A 12,040-nucleotide genomic window follows, 5' to 3' on the forward strand; every position below is an offset into this window, starting at 1 on the left:
CTGTTTGAATAGTGTCTGTGGAGCTCCGAGGGCAACTGAGACTTTTACCAAACTCAGCAGGATCACGGCGTCCGGCACAGTGGGCAGGTGACACGCAGACACTCACACATACCAAATCCTAGGATGAATGATTTAAACCTAATGTGACACAGTATGGTCACAGCTGGACTGAAATGAAAGGTGCCGTGTGTTGTTGGCTGTTCAGTACATAAAAGACTCACTGCCTGCTATTTTCCTTACTGCACATGCTACACTGAAAGACATTTTTGTGAAACAGCTTTGTTTACCCATTGCTGTTTTCTTAAAAGTGCTTTACAAAGCAGCAGTACTAATGGCATGCATTCCATTAAACCTGCATTAACATTTGTTTTCAGCAATGCAAGCTCACTAACAAGCTCTTCTCACAATGCTAATGTGTTACTGCCTCACAAAAACGATATAGCTAACATGTTAGCATTCACTTGAGTTGTGAGTCTGCCTGCTTAGCAAATTAAGGTCGAATATTCAGCCCTCTGTTTATCCTCACTAATGTTCTGTTTGAACTGCACTACATTTTGTCAGATAAGATTAGTTTAGGCATTTACAAATCAAATCAGCTGCTTTCTTTTACACCCTGCATCACTTGGAAGATGTTTCCAGTAAAAAACTGCCAAAACATGATCTAAAAAAGGTTTAAATAATATTAACTTTTTTATGTTCTTAAGAAAGATAGGAAAGATTCTCAATCAGCCAGGTAGGGAAATCCCAGGAAGTTTCGTCACTCATCCATCAGGTTTAGGTGACTGGAGGTTTCCTTAAAATTTGCATAGAGAGCAAAATTAGCACCACTGACCAACTGACCAGCTCTGTTTCGTGATCATTAGTATGCAAACTGTTATGACCATTGATCAGTGGCCATGAGAATCATTCATAGAGAGTTGGGGAATGGCAGCAACCACAGCATTGTAAGATGGCGAAAGATATGAAACCTGCAGTTAGCTGAGACTGAAGAAGTCATCTTTGAGGAGTGAAGAAAAGTTTCTCCAACTGATTCCATCAGCTCAGTTGTCTGCTTGGGCTTCTATTGGTCATTTGCATGCCGTTGCTTCTATCAGGGAAACAGGAGAGGGTAAATTCTGACATACTTTCTTATTGGCGAAGTCTTGCAGTAATGCATCTGAGATAGTTCAATAATAGATTCATATTTTGTAATATATCTATATTTTTGCTAAAGCACTTTCTCGATGGATGCAAAATGCATTTTGTTGCCTTGTACTTGTGACATGTGCAATGATAATAAAGTTAAATTCCATTCTATTCTATTCTATTCTAAATCTTGTCCCAGATGAACACCGATAAGCCTTCACTCATGCATGTGATCCTTTGTTGCTACAAAACTACTGATCTTCAAGTTGGATAGGAAAAACACAAAAGTACAAATTTTAAGCTAAATGCATTTCCCCAAAATATACTTAAGATAAGATATAATTACCTTTATGTTTTAGTACGCAGGGGAAATCAAGATTCAGAGTATATATTTGATTGTAATTGAAACAAAGTTGTTTTAGTGGAAATATTGTAAACAGATTCACTGTCTTAATTAGCAAAATGTTTGCAGCACTGGTTACCTTTTACATGTCTTGCAGTTAATGAGCAATGTCAACTGACATCTAGAGTCACGTTTGTGTTAAGTCAGGGTATGATTTCCATTCTTTTCTTTGCCCATATTGCACACAGTCAAAGAAAATTTGGTTATCTGTGGTATATATATGTTCACATATATATGGTATATATGTGGACAACCACACCTTTTAGTCTTTCAATTCAGGTGATTTCAGTCCTGTTGTTACAGGTGTAAATAAATCAAGCACCTAGCTATGCAGTTTGACTTTACAAACATTTATGAAAAATTGAGTTGTCGTAAAAAGGTCGCTGAATTTGAGTGTGGTATTGTATTAGGATGAAGAAATTTCATCCTTCCCATATATTCCATGGTCAACTGCAAGTTGTACTAATGCATTTCGGAACGCCAACAACTCAAGTAAAATTCCAGAGTGGGATCACAGAGTGCATAGGAGCTTCATGGCATTGGTGTCCTTGTCTGTGCAGCTCCTGCAGGTGTAAGCCGTAATTGGTCCAGTACTTTTATCCACTGAGTGTATATGTCTGCATCTCAACATGCAAACTGAATGCGATGTGTCCCAAATGTGGAAAATTTTGAAGATGTTAAAAATTTTGAAGATGTTGCAGATTATAAGACAGAACTGTAATAGTTTACTATTTTTTCACATTCAACTTGACAGTAATTTTAAAAAATAGTTAAAAAGTGAGCATAAGCATTGCCAGTTATGTGGCTATAATCAAGTTATCAAACACAACATCACATACTTTTGCTGATAAAAGGAGAGATTGCATATGAGCCTCTACAATGAAAGCTCATTATCCTAAGAGGGATGTTTTCAAGGGAAGCAAAATTTCCTGGTCTGTGGTGCACGGAGACTAATAAATGATGATATTTTGTAAGTAAGGAAAAAGGATGACAGTAGGAGAATGTGAAACTAAGACTGAGCAACAGAGGCTCCATGATTTTGCCACTTTAAGGAGGGTTTGTAGGTAACAGGATTTCCTGTGATATCCAGGCAAAGGGGCCAAAGTAAGACACTATTTTCATCTCACCATGTACAGCATCACTCAGTGTGTAGCTGGCTTATTATTCATTGAGTAAACAATTCATGATTCACTCCGACGCAGTGTGATAATATCTTCTCCTTCCAGACACCTGCACAGTCTTAATACTAAAACTTGTGCAGGTAATACTCAACAAAACAGAGAGGCAAAGACACATTTAAGACACCTCCACAAAGCTTTTGTTTTGATCCAGTATGATTTCTGCAGTATTCTGTACAGCCCTCTGTAAATTTAATCCAGCAGAAAATGCCTATTCATGTGCTTTTCTATAGCTCTCATTATTCTGAAAGCTCATTTTCCAACAGAAAAGTTTGGTGACCTATTTTCTTTTTCACGTGCAGCGGATTTCTGCTGTTCCCTGTTGTTGGTCCAAGTGTAATTATACGAGTAATTTGTCTTCTTTTCTATTCTGAAATCAAAATTTTATCAAGGTGGAAAATTGATTTCAGCAAAACCTCCAAAATAAAAGGCATCACACTGAATTGAAAACAGATACGCAAATTATTTTAGATTTCTAAGTAAATGAAATTTACGCAGTACTAGTATTGCTTGGAAACTTCTAGTTACTTCTAGTTACCCCAATTTGTGATCATTTCAGATCTCATTTGTCATCCTAATCATGCGACATCCAACACCAGTGAAGAAAGGATAAAGAAAAGAGAGAGAAGAGCAAAGATGTACCAAAAACACTGAACAAAGACAGCGGTGCCACATCTGCTGTCTGGAAGTCTTTGGCTGTTATCTTCTAGCATTAATGTGGCATTATGTCCACCTGTTAAGTAGAGACTCTGAGGCCTTGTCCCAGTGTTTAAGTTTTGTTCACAGAGCCTTCAGTCGATTATTTATTATTTTTCGTGTGTGGTTTTATTTAATTTATGTTTTATTTCTTTTGCATGGTGACACTAAAGTGTTTTATATTTGATAGTAAAACTGACCACTATGAATATAATGCATAAAAATAATGCAACATACCATTAAACCGCCTGAATCTTATAAAATTCCATGTTATACTGTCCAGCACACCATGTACAGATTGTGCAGAGACAAACATAAAAGTCAGATGTGTGGCTTTACAGAGGTTTATATTTCTTGACCTGAAGCAAAACACTTCAGGTTTTCTTATCACAGACAGGTTTCCTATCAGAGAGCCTCAGAGAAGGATCAAGGCAGAAGCTTTTACCCCTTCTTGAGCCTGAGCTACATGTCAGTAGACTGCAGCTTTATAATTCCTGTGCATTTCTGAGTAGAATGGTCTTTAGATTTAATTCTCAATAAGAAAGTGAATTAGTCTATCTTTTTAAAAACGTTGACTATATCATTAAAGACCTGGCCAGTGACTCTGTAACCATCCACTTTATCTGCTGTGACGTAGAAATGGTGGTGTGCTGCCACATGAAGCACCATTTTTGATAGCTGCACACACAACAAGACAACAATATGTAATCCTATATAACATGAAGACAACAAGCACTTACATTTAAACCTACTTTTCAGTTTACACATGCCTTGTTCCCCCTGGTAACTTGTTTTAATAGAGAAAGAGCTGATAAATGAATGCTCTGTCACTCTCCTTTCTACCTCTCTTTTCAGAAATTTTAAGCTTCAATTCAACGTTCCCTCAAGTAAAAGTAAAATGCATGAATTATTCCTGACTTTATCGCCATCTAAAGGGGTAAAAAAGAAACTTGTCTGTTTGTAGTAGTCGACATTGGAAAGATTTTCTTTGTGCCACAGACTTCTGGAAAGTAGACTAATTGAGTCTCTGGAGGATTTATGGTTGCAGGTGATTATTGAACAGTTCTTTGGTAAGAAACATTTCAGCCATTGCTGCCAAAACTGAGTAAATAGTTGGACGTATATTAAATTAGAGTAAGAGGTTAAAGGCTTCAGGTTGTTTCTAAAGCGGTATTATGAGTGATGATGTAACTCTGCTCACACGAGCATTTTGTTTCCTTCTTCCAATCCTTTTTTCCTAATGTGATTCCCCTCTATCCTTCCTCATCTTGCTACTCCTCCTCCCCCACAGCGGTGCATAGTCTTTAGGTATTCTTTAGCTCTTTCTGCTGTAGTCGCTCACTCGCCTAAAGACAGCTGAGTCTGCTGGGGCTCCATTAGCTGCAACATGTTCAGTACTGAATAAGATGCAGGCAATGCAGAGGAACGGAGGGACAAAGACAGCGAGGGGGGGGGGGGGAGCGAAGGCAAATGAAAGATGCAAGAATGACAGAAGGGAGGAAGGAAGATGATGAAGAGGCATCTTTGACTAGAGAGTTGCCACACTTTAGAAGAAGTGAAGAAAAAATATGCACTGTGATAGTTTCTTACTTTCTTCAATTTCTTTCACTTGATGTAAATCAGCTACTCACTCCCCACTCCCACCTGCTTATTAGCCCCCACTGACTATCATTCCCCCCCCCTCCTGCAACACTTTCCTCTCTTTTGTCCTCCGCCGACCTTCAGCGTGCTGCTCTGGTGTACGCAATTTGGCCAATGTAACATATCAAACTAACAAATCCTCCATATGCTGACAAGCTTGGTCAGAGAAAAAGTTATAATGAGGACAGAGATCACTGACTTTCAGTCGTTTGTGTCTGATAGAAGAGCTCTAGTGTCGAAAGGATGACTGGTGCTTTAAAAGAACTGACAGCAGTGCAGCTCAATTCTCACAGTCTGTTCATCTGTTTTAAGGTTGAACTCAGTTCTTATCAGAGGTTGTGTTATTCACTCTGTAAAGAAGGCCTTAAAACAAAGTATTTCCTGTATGTACAGTTTGATTCTTTATTTCACTGAAATTTGACATTAGATCAGAACTTTCTAAACATTCACAATCAGAAAACCGTACTAATCACAGAGGAAAGTATGTGGCCAAAGTTGCTCCCAGAGTTACAAAATCGAACAAAAATCTAACAAATAGCTCTAGTTATAAATATCCCAGTGTATTACACAAATTAAATATATATGGTTGACAATTCAATCTATATTGATGAATATTCATATGAAAAAAAATCCACCTGGTCTTGTTTAAAGATCAGATAAATAAAATCAGAGGTACTGATGCGATAAAGCTGAGGATGAATGTCTGTATTAATCACTTTGTGGGTTAGTGATAAAGTCTGAGAGAAAGAGGTAAAACTTACTTTCCTAAAGTAAAGCTTTGAATATTAGGCTTTAGGGAAGCTGATGCTGGATTTGCATTGCCAGCAAAACCCCAAGAAAGACCATAAAGATCCGTATATAGACTTAAAGTGGCTCTAAACCCATAGGAGAGGTTATGAGATGATAAACTGAACTCTTATAGAATGTTTACAATTATTTAAATCATACAGGTTTCATGTCAGAAATATGTAACAATTGGCTAATTTACATTAAAGCTTCAAAAATCCAAGATAAGCCACTGGAAGCTAAAACAAAAGGTTGGGTGCTTTTTAAGGAGGTGATGTAGTTTAAACTTTGTAAACTGAAAGAACTGAATTGAAATAACAATAGAGCACCAAAGGGAGGAGGAGAATCCCAATGGAAGATGCAGACAGCGATGCATTTTTTACTGAGCAGTGCAGGCAGCTGAGGTCTGGTTTAGTGGATGTGTGTGAAGTGTGCCAGGTTCACAGATATGTGCTCACATTACTGCACACACTGCTTTTATTTTATAGCTTCAGATCTATGAAATACCATAAAATGCAGAAATTAACATGCCAGATGTAATAACCATCCATCCATTTTCTTCATCTCAGCCGAAGTTGGGTTGGATTGGCAGCAGGCTAAACAGGGTATTCCTGACATACTTCTCCCCAGCAACATTTTCCACTTACTCTGGGGGTAACCTGAGGCATTCCCTGTCCAGATAAGATATACTATTTCTCTAGTGGATTCTGGGTCTACCCTAGGGTCTCCCCCCAGTTGGACATGCCCAGAAAACCTCAGAAAGGAGATTCCCAGGAGGAATCCTGATCAGATGCCTACTCTATCCGATTAAAGCAGTAGCTCTACTCTGAGCTCCCTCTGAATGTCCAAACTCCTCACCTTATCTCTGAGGCTGAGCCAAGCCACCCATTAGAGAAAAGTCACTTCAGCTGCTTGCACTCACATCATTGGGGATTTCTTTCTTAGTTATTAAAACATATTAATGTGGGTGTGTCTGTGTTCCTCACCTTATTCTCCAGTCGTCCGATGAGTTCAGCTAGACGGTTGATCTGCGCCTCCAGACCTTCTTTCCTCACCTCCACTGCACCTGCAGCACACAGACGTACAGATTCAGAATCTAAAGACACTGAATTAAGTAATAATATATCAAAAATATTTGCATCATTTTCTTTGCGGTTTGCGATCAGATATGGTGCATCTAGTAACATTCATTCAAATGCATCTTATGCGTAATGAAATCAGTGCACTGTCGGCCTATTTCTTTTATAGCTACAGTATCACACCATATCAGTTACATATGGTGTGAACTCATTTACAGTATGCTCAGTAATGTAATAGTGTTTTAGAGCAGAGGAGGTGTCAGGGATATATCGTACTGTGATTTCTGATCTTCTTGTACAGAAAAAGTCTCGGGGCCTTTGCTGATATTTTTCACAATTATTTCAGATCATTAAAGAAATTTTAATATTGGACATAAAACAGCTATCCAAACCTATGTGGCTCTGTGTGAAAAAAGCAATTGCCCCCTAAGCTAATAACTGGTTGTGCAACTATTGGCAACAGGAACTGCAATCAAGATAACTGGTAATGAATCTTTCACATTGCTCTGGGGTAATTGTTTTAATTCAGCAACATTTGAGGGTTTCTGAGCACGAACAACCCTTTTTAAGGTCATGCCATAGCATCCTAATGTGATCTGAGTCTGGATGTTGATTAGGCCACTTCAAAATCTTAAATTATTATTATTTTTTAGCTGTTCAGACGTGACTTGCTTGTTTGTTTCTCATCACTGACCTTCTGCATAACTCAAGTGTGCTTGATAGTGATGTGCGGATCGATCCTGAAATATCGATTCCTCCGATACCAATCATTGATGTTCTAGAATCGATTCTCACATAAAAATATCGATATTTTAGTAATTTAGAGTAAATTTGTAGTTTGTTATTAACAGGAACACAGTGGAAAGAAACTATAACATTCGGATTGTCTACATTCAAAGGAACTATTTCCTCTTCCGCCTTTCATAGTCATGTGCGAAATACGGCTGTATAAATGTCTCGTAGCCCCTTGGCGTGCGCACTCACAACAATGGCTGAGCGTAATCGGAGTCATGTGCGGTCTGATTTTACCTACACAAACAGCTGAGACGTGGTTTGCGATACGTGTGGCAAAAAAGTGCTCCAAGAGTGAGGTGTTGTGGCCATACTAGGGCTGTTGGGGGGGGGGAATACATTTTACAGGGTTTTTTTATTGGATAAAATACGTTAAATGTCACCGTTATTATTGGCCGGCCCGGAAACAGCAGGGGTGTCCAAATTCAGAGGCTGGTTCCACCTGAGGACCCGGCCTTCGCGGTCTAAAGAAAGCCGGGTAGTACGTCACGAGTTCCCTCGGTGGAGTGAAACTCTGCTGTCTGCTCCTTGCTATCTAAAATATAACCGGGCACTGATGTAAAACTCTTCTGTTTAATCATTTTCTGTTTGACGTTTATTCAGCTGTGTGAAAACCCCGGAGTAACCCTCCGGAGGGATTAATAAAGTTACCTTTAATTTAATCTAATCGAATAACTTTAATCTCAGCCAAACCGATTTACTTACGAACAAATAAAACACTGAAAAAGCCAAACAATAACATTTTTAAGTTATCAAAGTGACTTATATATCATGTTTAACCCGAATAGTGAAAGACCGCAGGGGTTTGAAGACGATGTGTCAGTCGGCTCAGATATTTGAAGTTTATACAGCTACATTCTTACCTGAAAATATATTAAAAGTTTTTTTGCAACCCAGAAGGAGAAATAAGAGCAATATTAAAACTAAGTAGCTGCCACCATTGTTGGAAACTGGAATTGGCTGGGCCGCGCTATGAATTCTGCGAAATGGTTTTTCAATTTTATTGTCTGGGTGGAAAATCGGGAGAAATTCAGGAGACTGGTGGCTCCGGGAGATTTTCGGGAGAAATTCGGGAAAAATCGGGAGGGTTGGCATGTATGGTTGTGGCAACATCACTAACCTTGTCAAACACCTCAGAGTAAATCATATCACAGAATATGACGAGCGTATGTTGAGACGAACTGAAGAGGAGGACAGGGACAGGTGCTGCTAGTGCGAGACAGACGTCTCTCACGGAGTCCTTTAGTGCTGCAGCCAGGCAACATGCTCAAATAGCACACAACTTCAGTTTTTTTTATTTCTATGTGATGAACTCTGCATTATTAAGTGATAAGAACAAGTAATCTGATGTCCTGTAATCATTATGATGCTATAATTTGAGATACAATAAACAAAATAAGGTCTTGTACAAAGTATCGGTATCGGATCAGTATCGTTGATACCACCCTGAATATTACTTGGTATCGGATCGGAAAGAAAATCAGTGGTATTGCACATCACTAGTGCTTGAGCAAAAACTATTTTACTTGAAGATCATCGAGATTTTTTTTGGCAACGAGCCTTTGTGTTCTTTCGGTCAATGGTGAGTTTCTCCTTGGAATTCTGTTCTGGGTTCTTCTGTGTCCTTCTGGATGACCTGTTGATACACTGTTGAAGTAATTTTGGTCGGCCGGCCACTCGTGGGAAGGTTCAGAATCAGAATCAGAAAGGGTTTTATTGCCAAATGTTGAGCAGGTTTACAACATTAGGAAATTGCTGCGGTGCTTCAGTGCAAACATACTGTCATAAATTACGCTTAAATAGACATGAAAAAATAAAAATAAGAATAAGAATTAAAGTGCTACGTAGAAAGATATATACATGAGTGCAGGTGGTGATCAGTGCCAAACATGGAATGATGCAGTGAACACAGCGTAGGGTCATGTGTTAGTGGTGGGAACAGTCATACGGTTATTGTTCATGTGTCCAACAGCAGAGGGGAAGAAACTGTTCTTATGGTGAGAGGTTCTGGTACGAATGGACCGGAGCCTCCTGCCTGAGGGGAGCAGGTCAAACAGACTGTGTCCAGGGTGAGAAGGGTCAGCTGTGATCCGAGCTGCACGCCCCAGTGTCCTGGAGGTGTACAGGTCCTGCAGAGATGGGAGTCTTCACCATTATTCCAAGTTTTCTCAGTTACTAGAAAATGAAAAAGCCTTAGAAATTGCTCTGTAACTATTTCCAGACTGATAGCTATCAATGACTTCTCATCTGTTTCTTTAGATTGTCAGATCAAGTGCAGACCCAAATACTGGGTCTGCAACCCAGTATTTGTGTTTCAGGTCCTGGATTAATATTCTTTGATTTAGTGTTATCGTGTTCCCCCTAGTCGTCTCCACGTGTTATACGCTTCGTTTCTAGTCTTTAGATTTCTGTCACGGTGCCTTCCCTGTGTTCTACATTTAGTTACTCTTGTCTCAATGGTTCCTGGTCTCTCTGTTCCCCTAGTCAGTCATGTCTCCATGTCACAGTGTCAAGTCTGTGTCTTTGTGACGGTCTCATGTTTCCTGTTTTATTTTGATAGTTCCTTTTCCCGTGTTCAGTGTATTCAGTTTTGCTTCCTCTTTGTCTCATTATGTTTGATTAGTCCCAGCTGTGTTTCTCTCCTGTTTCCCATTCTCTTGTTACTCCCTTGTATATTGAGGCCTGTGTTTTCTTCTGTCTGTTGTTGTGTCATGCACCCTCTCTGTGTGTGTTTCCTTCATGATCCCGGTATTTCCTAGTTCTCTGTTCACAGTTTAGTTCCCCATTTTCTTAGTTTCTTAGGTTTTTGGTTTGAGTTTCATGTTTCATGTTTCTAGTTTCTTGTTTTTGGTTTTGTTTTCTGTATTAGTGTAAGAGTTTTTTCCAGCAATAAAGCTGCCGTTTTGAGTTTACTTCCCGTGTACGAGTCCTGCATTTGGGTCCTACATCCTGCCTGCAACACAGCAAACCATGACAGTGTTGTTTTTTGAGCTCATTTGGCTTTAAGTGATTTTTGACTCAATCAGTCTGGCAGCAATCAGACCTGGGAGTGGCTAATAATAATAACTGGACTCAGCTTTCCAGAAAACTTGATTCATCAAAGTTAATGTATAATTAAACAATTACTTTTTTCACACAGATCCAAGCAGGTTTGAATTGCTTTCCCCCTCATTTAAAAACAGCATTTCATATTTACTCGGATTATCTTTGTCCAATGTTAAAATTTGTTTAATGATCTTAAACATTTGAATCTACCAAATATGTAAAAAACTAAGGAATCAGGAAGGGGGCAAAAACTTTTTCATGACACTGTGCGTATGTCAAACAGTAGTAAGTACAAAAAAGAAAAAAAGCCCAGCTTCACAGAGCAAGTACTGTACAGTACACAGAATCATACCACCCTATGCTACACCGTGTGCTCTTCCTTTCACATCTCTCACTTTTCACTATCACTGTGAATGAATATTTCATATAATCTGAGAGTTTCAAAAAGGCTGATAAATAAGCAATTATATCTGTTTATCGGAAGGAACTTGGCCTGTTCAAAGACAGTAAAGAAATGGGAAGCTGGCTCCTTTGAGGGGCTCTGTTTAATTGGCTCTTATTCCAGTGTGACTTTAAGATGCCCAGCCACACAAGGTTCCACCAAATTAGCTTTGGCTTTAAGATAATATTTCTCTTTGTGTGCAAAATATTCACTCCTCAGCAAGAAAGCCCGACACTGGGGTAGAAGAGCATATCCATCATTTGTTTTGATACTTGCTCATTATCAGTGACTGCAGTATTTTTTAATGACACCATACCTAACCCTTTGTGCATTAGTTTCAATTAATGCACAAAACTTAAGTCATTTACCAAATCAAATATGAATACAAAATATTATATTTTATTAAAGGGTTCCAAAGCAACCCACTGGGTGATGCCATACTTCAATGCATCCATCTTTATATGAAACAGTAAAGACCTGTTAATCTGGGTGTCAGATCAGAAGATTTTACTATTACTTTATTAAGTTTTATAAGAATTTGAAAAAAAATTCTTCCTGTCATTCTTTAACTCTTCATGCCATAATTTTGTTAAACCTCTTGAATAAAAGCTGAAAGTCTGCACAAAAGTTGTATGCGTGTCCAAATACTTATGCACCTTACTGTATATTTGTTGTTTTCCACATTATTTGCATTGTGTCTTTTACATGCATGAATTTTTATGTCCCTATCTCTGTTTGAGTTCCAGCATGTAATTTCTTCCTCTGTGCTATAAAACAACCCAGCATGTCCTATCACTTCTGACCCAGTGGAGCGTGCATGATAGTCACAGTGTTGAGCTTTTCCTCTTCGCTG

General features: G+C 38.8%; 1 protein-coding gene across 1 annotated transcript in view; it reads right to left on the reverse strand.

Moving 5' to 3' along the window:
• necab2 (N-terminal EF-hand calcium binding protein 2) overlaps window positions 1-12,040 on the reverse strand; it is a 151,684-nt gene that overhangs the window by 48,579 nt on the left and 91,065 nt on the right. The window contains exon 8 of the mRNA XM_026172965.1: window positions 6,816-6,895. Coding sequence (XP_026028750.1) covers window positions 6,816-6,895 — 80 coding nt within the window. The remainder of the gene's footprint in view (window positions 1-6,815; window positions 6,896-12,040) is intronic.

Source organism: Astatotilapia calliptera, chromosome 7 (assembly GCF_900246225.1).
Source record: "Astatotilapia calliptera chromosome 7, fAstCal1.2, whole genome shotgun sequence".
NCBI lineage: Eukaryota > Metazoa > Chordata > Actinopteri > Cichliformes > Cichlidae > Astatotilapia > Astatotilapia calliptera.